At 51.5% G+C, this 8,470-nt stretch overlaps 1 protein-coding gene across 1 annotated transcript; it reads right to left on the reverse strand.

The window, feature by feature from the left end:
• Positions 1–1,054: 1,054 nt before the first annotated feature.
• LOC127760233 (probable sarcosine oxidase) lies at positions 1,055–2,450 on the reverse strand. The gene has a single exon (XM_052284455.1). It carries the CDS (start codon positions 2,417–2,419, stop codon positions 1,175–1,177), a length of 1,245 nt encoding a protein of 414 aa, XP_052140415.1. The 5' UTR covers positions 2,420–2,450; the 3' UTR covers positions 1,055–1,174.
• Between the last annotated feature and the right edge of the window lie 6,020 nt (positions 2,451–8,470).

Here is an 8,470-nt window from a genome sequence, read left to right on the forward strand (position 1 = left end):
ATAAGCCCCCGAGCCCCACAAGTGTCACTATATATGAGAAAAAGGAGAAGAGACAGATGCTATGCCGAACTCTCTTTCTAACCCTAAAACCCTAAGAAAATCGCTCGATCGATTTAGGCACTGGAAGGGGTTCGTGAGGTATCTCACAATAGAAGAAATGGAGAAGAGAAGAAGGAAAAGCGAAAACCAAATATCAGCTTTGATGGCTTCATCTCAGGTCAGTTTGATCAATTCCACATTGTTGTCGAACGACAACTGCGTCACGTCGAAAGACATGGTTCTCTCAACAATGGTTGGAAATGATAACAATTGTATTGCTTAGTAAAAAATTTCAGGGATCCCATGTTACATGGCCCTATGGGGCTATTTATAGCCCTATTACAGACTCCTTTAGGGTTTAGGCTTTATAGGGGAATTTGCATGGTTACCCTTATAATAGGGACATTATTGGGGGTATATTGCGTCCTTTACTTGCATGGCCCCTAATGGGCTGGGTGACTCGGCCTAGTTATTGGTGAAGCCCCCAGAGGGCATGATGGCCCGTTGGGCCCTTTTCAAGTGAGGTCCGGCTCTTGGCGAAACCCGTGTCCTTCGCGGCATGGCTTCCGCCCTGCAGTCCTTGCCCGTACAGCCCTCCGACAAGGTCCATCCTTGGCGAAGCCCACGTGCTTCATACCACGGCTTTCGCCATACGGCTTCCGCCCATGTTGTCTCTTCATGGGACGTAGTCACGCCTTCTCGGCCTTCGAGCGTGCCTCCGGCCCGAGTCCTCGCCTAGATTCCTGGTTTCGGTAGGCACGGTCGAAGGTCCTCGTGGTATACCTCCAACACGCATAATTAAGCAGAGGTGATCATGTTTAGACTAAGACTCAAATTAATTAAGTGGATTAAATTCCAATACAACATCAGATTGAGGGGATCGCCTTAGACAGGTCAGATGTCAAATCAACCATATCCATAGCAAATATATAAAGTTTAGTTTTACAAACTAAAAATTGTTACAGTTGAAAGCACAAGCTAGTAGCAACTTGAAGAAGATTTGATCAGCTTGAAGAGGAAGTCTTGATCAGCTTGAAGAAGATTACAAAGGATAATCCAACAACTACTCCAACAATAATCACATGCATGATACAATAATACATCATATTTCATCGCAACAATCATTGAATTGAAGCTAGTTTCCCATGGCGTTGCCCTCAAACCGGCTGATCCTGAAGTGCCGGAGCTCCACCCCGGCCTCAGCCGCCGTCCTCGCCTCCCCGTCCATGGCCATCTCGGCCAAGATCCTCCCCACCGCCGGCCCCATCTTGAACCCGTGGCCGGAGAACCCGGCCCCGACCACCACGTCGTCGCCGAACTCGCCGCCGAGGAAGTCGATCACGAAGTCCTTGTCCGGCGTCATGGAGTACATGCACGGCTGCCGGACGACCGGCCCGCCGGCGGCCTCGACGTGGTCCGGCATGAACTCCTCGATCCACCGGGCGACGCGGGAGGCCGCGTCGCCGCCGCCGCCGGCCCAGTCCCGGCCGTCCGGGTCGCACGGCGGGCCGCCGTCGTAGTTGATCTTGATCAGGCCCGGGAGCTCCAGCGACGGCGTGCCGTACACGTGCGGGTCGCCGTGGCTGGAGAACGTCGGGAAGCCAGCCTCCGCCGCGAGCTCGCGCTCGCGGCCGGGCTTGACCTTCCAGTACAGGACGAGCGCGTGCAGCGGCTGGATGGGGAGGTCCACGCCGGCGACGGACTTGACCAGCTTGCTCGTCCAGGCGCCCACCGTCACGACGCACTTGGCGCCGTGGAACTCCTCGCCGCCGCTCGTCCTCACGAAGACTCCGGCCTCACCGTCCTTCTTGACGACGCCGACGACCTCCGCGTTGTCCCTGACGACGGCGCCCCCCTTGACGGCGAGCGCCTGGAACATGGCCACCGCCTTGGTCGCGTTCAGCACGCCGCCGCCGAGCTCGCTGACGGCAGCCACCCACCCGTCCGGGACGCCGCGGAACGCGCCGCCCCACCTCCCGGCGAGGTCGTCCTCGTCCACCCGGCGCGCGCCGGAGTTCCCGACGGCGGCGAGCAGCGAGGCATCGCCGGGCGGGCCCACGGTGAGCTGCGGCGCCGGGGTGAGCACGCGGTAGCCGGACTCGGCCTCGGCGTCGGCCCAGAGGCGGCGGGCGAGGCGCACCATGGGCGGGTAGTGCGCCTTGGCGTAGGCGTCGCGGATGGTGCGCGACGCGCCGTGGGAGGAGCCGAGGTGGTGGAGCAGGTCGAAGCGCTCCAGGAGCAGGGCGCGCGCGCCGCGGGACGCCGCCGCGTGCGCCGCGCAGCTGCCCATGATGCCCGCGCCCACCACGATGACGTCGAAGTCGAACCGGCCGCCGGCGGCGGCGGCATCATCGGACGCTGCGGCTGCGGCTGCGGCCATGGCGCGGTCGAACACTACGCGATGTGCAGGATGGAGTGAGTAGCCAGCCACAGTGAGCATCACATCACACCAGCACTGTCTATTATAGAGGCGAGCTTGTGACTGGCGAACTAGTAGTAGTAATTTGCAACTTGTGCTCTTATAAAATTGTTTCATTGGAATTCACTTTAATTTTATTTTTTAAACTCGTGCCAAGTCATCGCAGAAAATCGTAAAAATTCGAAAACGCAAAGGATTGGGTTGGTGTAAGCAAGCATATAGGCGAAACTTCTAAGCAGCTTTCATATATATGGAAAACAAATGAAGCCGGCTATTTCTTTAACCCGTCGGCGGCTATCAGATCAGGCCATGCACCGGTTAGCGAATACTAATGGAGAATGAAATCTTCTTCCTCCCATTCTAAAATTCTTACCGTTTTATATAAGATTATTATTTGAACTTAGACTATTTACTCTGAAGACACTAGAACATAACACGAGGTACAGATTAATCTTGAAAGGTAATTTAATAATAATAAATATTTACTCAATTATAGTTTTATGGAGACCTTGTAATTGTCCAAAATGCTACTTCCTCCGTTTCACAATGTAAGACTTTCTAACATTGCCCACATTCATATAGATGTTAATAAATCTAGATATATATATGTGTCTAGATTCATTAACTTCTAAATAAATATGAGCAATACTAAAAAGTCTTACAATCTGAAACGGAGGGAATAAGAATTATGGAACCTTGGAGTAGTGACTAGTGAGTTCAAAAAACAAACTCCCATACTTTGCATACCTGACCATCCACAAATTGCAAGATGTTTTCTCTTGTGCCAAGAAGGAAAAAGGAAATCGGCAAGAGCACCATGTCAGAAGGTAGTGCGCTACCAAGGTTGTTGTTATAAAAACTAGCCCCGAAATCGACATCGGTAGCTAAACGCGGAAGAAAACGTCATAGGAGATCCAAAACAATGACGACACCGAGACACGATATTTGGTAACGGAGTTCAGCCGTAGCCTACATCTCCGGGGCACTGATTACGGGCTCTCCTCCCCGATCCAGCATATACAGCGTATCAGAGTTACAACGACTCACGGCCGGTCGACGCCGACAGCCGCTCCCTCTCGCTATGCTAAGTCACCATACGGTTACAACAGGCACGCCCCTCTATTTATGAGAGAACTTAGGATAGAGTCCGACTCATACTCTAGTCCTAATACTTATTATAACTCCAAGTCCTAAACTGTAACTGACTACATACACATATTCGACACAAACTCTAACAAACTCCACCTTGGCGAATATGCCACGCCAACTTGAATCTGTTACTTGCTCGAACCTCCGTGTACCAGGACTTGAGTTGGTTCTGCCGCAGCTCACGCCGAGCCGCCCGATGAGCCTATGCCAGGCTCGCCGCCTTCAGGATCGTGCACAGCAACACCAGCATACCCATTTTCCATGACTCCACCTGCAACAGCACTCCCTTGTAACTTGTACAAACATGTGCCGCCTTCAGGATCGTGCACAGCAACACCAGCATACCCATTTTCCATGACTCCACCTGCAACAGCACTCCCTTGTAACTTGTACAAACATGAGCTTGTCCTCTCACCAGTCATAAAAGTCTTGCCGTCCTTCATGATATTCATGGTCTTCCTATCAGAATCCACCTGATACAACCAACCCGTCTCATGTAGGCTCCCAAGCGAAATCAAACTCTTTCTTAGTCCCGGCACGTGTCTCACATCTGAAAGTAGCATCTCGTTTCCATCATACATCTTGAACTTGACATCGCCCACTCCAACAACACGATAACTCGTGTCATCGCCCAAGTAAACAACACCAAAATCACCAGATTTATATGAAGAGAACCACTCCCGCTTCGATGTCACATGATAGGAACTAGCTGAGTCCAACATCCACGCTTCTCCAGACTTCTCGTCAGACACTGTGAGAATCTCATGACTGCTGCTATCTGAATCATCACCACGAGCTGCTAAACTTGCAATGCCACCTTTCCTCTTCTTCAATAACGGGCAATTCCTCCTTATATGTCCAAACTCATGACACTTATAGCACCGTGCCCCCTTCTCCTTGCTCTTCGACACCCCTGTTTCATGATCATGCTTCGCTTTGACCAGCAAACTCTCACCCTGAGAAGCCTTCGTTGCCTCGTTTTTCTTTGATCTTCTCAAGTCTCGTGCAAGCAACGACGAAATTATCTCCTCAGTTTTGACAATATCCTTGCCGTGCGTCAGGGTAGTCACCACATGTTCATAAGACGGTGGAAGCGAGCACAGAAGAATTATGGCCTTGTCTTCATCATCCAGTTTCACATCTAACTTACTTAGATCCACAACAAACTGATTGAAGACATCCACGTGCTTCCTAAGATCTGACTCCTCTTGCATCTGCAAACCATACAGTTGTTGTTTGAGATACAACTTACTCGTCAGCGACTTGGACATATACAGGCTTGCCAACTTGTCCCAAATTTCCTTCGGTGATTTTTCATCCATGACCTGGTACATGACGGAATCTGAGAGACTCAAGCGTATTGTTGCAGCTGCCTGCGCCTTCATGTCATCCCACTTATCAGCATCCATCATTTCCGGCATCGTCTCCTCAAGAACCTTGGATATCCCCTGCTGAGCCAACAGATCCTTCAGTCTCATCTGCCAGAGAACGAAATTCCCGGTGCCATCGAACTTCACCACCTCAAATTTGGAAACCACCGTCGCCGCTATCGACGATAATCAACTCAACAGCGGTTGCCCTGTTAAATTGATTTGCCCTGATTAATTGACCCACCGACTACAGTCACTAGCCGGACAAAACCAACCCGGTCGGTTTTCTTTTCTAGTCAAAAAGCCAGTCAACAGCGGTCAAAGACCGGCTCAGATCGAGCCGATCCCCTTTTTCCTTCGGCTTCCTTCCCTCCTCTCTACACCCACGTCCTCCAGATGCGCCGCCACCTCTCGCCGCCGTATCGCGCCTGCACCGCCGCTGCCTTGCGCCGCCGGCCCAGCAGGGAAACGCCGCCTTACGCACTGGGAGCCGCCGCCGCCAAAGTCAGGCGTCGGTTCCTCGCCGGGAACTGTCACATCCGCCGCCGCAAGCTCCTGCGAACCCCGACGAACGCCGCGCCGAGCTCCACGCCGCCGCACACCGCCTACAAGGATGCGCCTCCAGCCGCCCGTGACCTCGCCGCCCAAACCACCTCCGCCTCTGTGAAAATCAGGTATGAATCTCGCCCTCAGGTAGGTGATTTGTTTCGATTGCGTTGTTGCAATCCCGTGGTCCTCTGTTGCTTTTATCTGGGAAAAATTGAGTCCAATTCCTGAACGAATTGAAGTCCTCATCCGATTCCCCTTCGTGTTGAAACTTGGTATCCACTGTTTGTCTTCGATTGTGTCCATGCCGTGACCGAACCGGAGACGACTCCATGTCCGTGTCTTCCACACCACAAACCCTCAAGACCGAACCCTGCACGACCTAGCTAAACCCTAGCCAGCTCCTTCTCGGCATCGCCCTGATCTCCGTCGCCGGCTCAGCTTCGACGCAGGACGCGCACACCGTCGCGACCCTGACCTCCTGGGCTTCTTCGTATCTCTGACAACATCTAGCACCAACGCCAAGCACCACCGACGACTCCACCAACAACTGTTGTCATTGATCTACAGCCCGTGTGGTTTTCTTCTTGTCTGCTAGAGGGAAAAACAGGTTGAACCAAAGCCTCTCCAGGGTTGAACCACTACTGGATGCCGGTCTATTCGCCCTAGGCTTTGTTCAGCCATATGCCACAAAATACGCCGCCTTTGAAACAATTCCATCGTGCAAATACCTCGTCAACACCTCCAAATAGCCTATAGGATCCACCCGCTCCGACTTCCAATTGAACGCCATCGATCTAGTCGCGAGCCGAAGCCGACAAGTCGCATGTCGTCTTCCCAGCCGCCGAACGACCCGAGAGCTACGTCTAGCCATCTCCCTGTCGAACGCAACTCATCGAAAGGCCCGGGCCACCCTGCCCAGAGTGTTCGAATCCACCGATCGAGAACGCCGATCGCCTCCAGCTTCAATCAACCCGAGCATGCGGCCGCACGTCTCCCTGTCGAGAGTAGCTCACCGGAAAGTCCGAGCCACCTGCCCGAAGTGTCCGACCTACCGATTGGATCGCCAATCGCTTCCGCCACCATCAACCCGAGCACCACGTCTAGTCATCTCCCTGTTGAAAGCAGCCATCGACGGTTTCGGCCGCCGCCAGAAGTGTTCGATCCACCGATCAAGACTCCGTTGATCGCCGTCGTGCTCCACCTTGTGCCAATGCCCCTCCCTGGGCATTACAGCAGGCTACGCGGTGTGGAGCACCTCGGTCGCGCCTCTACCATGGACCTCCTACAGGCTCTGATACCACTTGTTATAAAACCAGCCCCGAAATCGACATCAGTAGCTAAACGCGGAAGAAAACGCCATAGGAGATCCAAAACGATGACGACACCGAGACACAATATTTGGTAACGGAGTTCAGCCGTAGCCTACATCTCCGGGGCACTGATTACGGGCGCTCCTCCCCGATCCAGCATATACAGCATATCAGAGTTACAACGACTCACGGCCGGTTGACACCGGCAGCCGCTCCCTCTCGCTATGCTAAGTCACCATGTGGTTACAACAGGCACGCCCCTCTATTTTGTGAGAGAACCTAGGATAGAATCCGTCTCATACTCTAGTCCTAATACCTATTATAACTCCAAGTCCTAAACTGTAACCGACTACGTACACATATTCGACACAAACTCTAACAATTGTTTTGGTGCTTTTGTGGGTAGATTATCAGCCTTAACAGCATTGTCAGCAGCTCATACAAATTTGATCCTCCATTAAAAAAGATTTCTACTCTATATCACTTTGCACTTCAACAGATCATTGATATTACATCATCTATATTATACAATCCTATATTTTAGTAATATCTTACAGCTACCTATCCATTTGTATTACTTTGTAATATTTATTTTTTAACATCTATATTTCCATCATTGTTACTTGATGCAGATCTCCATGCTTCACATACATCCGGTGATAGTATGTTGTGAAGAGAAAAAAAATAATCGAACAGATAAGTCATCACTCCCAAAGGGGAACAGATAACTCATCCCCCCACCCCTACACGCGCGATGCGCCATGTGATGCGTTCGTTGCTTTGTAGCTTTGGGCAGCAGTGCATGGGGGTGGGGGAGCAGTGTTCCTCGAACATGGTCGGTGCTAGCAGAAAAGCCGTCGGCTGAAGGTGTAGTAGAGGAGCGGCATGATTGTGAGTGGAGGTAGAGGAGCAGTAGAGGAGGGGAGGGGCGTGGAGGAGCAGCAGAGGGGTGACGTGGCTCGGGGCGGTGAAGTGGCGCGCTTTGGTGATCAGCATAGCACCAGAGGGACAATGCCGCTTCTACTCCGATAACCTCTCTAGTGATCCGTTAGCTCTCCGCTTCTACTCCGAGCCTCCGCCGCTAGATCCAATAGGCGTGTCTCTCCTCTGTACCTCCATTACTCCACATCTACCCCTGGCACAACGACGTGATCCAAATGGTGGCGCGAGTTCGATCCGGAGATGACCAGTTGTTGGATGGCGTGAGGAGAGAGAAACGCCAAATTTGACGTTTTTGTTTCCGGCATAGCGGATGCGCTAAATTTGAAGGGGATGATGGTGTATCTATTGGAGCCCTTTTTCTCTCTCCTTGTGCAAGTGGCATGTGTTATATAGAGGAGCTGCTACAGATGTTCTAAGTTTCACTCTTTCAGTTTTTCCTGGTTTGTTTGCATTGTTATATAGGCTACTACTACTAGCTAAATGCCTAAATCAAATGATATTGTAGCAATCTTATGTTAACATGTGGAGCCACAATTCATGTAGATCAATATAAGATGAGTAACATGTACATGTGTCCTAGTATGAATCGAATAAGCATCTAGCATCTGAACTAGATTACAAGTGACAATATGTGTATGTACTGGAGGGAAAATTAATAAAGATTTGTCCATTAGCTCGTAAGATGGAATAGA

Source organism: Oryza glaberrima, chromosome 1 (genome assembly GCF_000147395.1).
Source record: "Oryza glaberrima chromosome 1, OglaRS2, whole genome shotgun sequence".
Taxonomy (NCBI): domain Eukaryota; kingdom Viridiplantae; phylum Streptophyta; class Magnoliopsida; order Poales; family Poaceae; genus Oryza; species Oryza glaberrima.

What these genes read in the sequence shown, in the direction of transcription:
- LOC127760233 (XM_052284455.1), bottom strand. Translation starts at nt 2,419, where the DNA reads ATGGCCGCAGCCGCAGCCGCAGCGTCCGATGATGCCGCCGCCGCCGGC.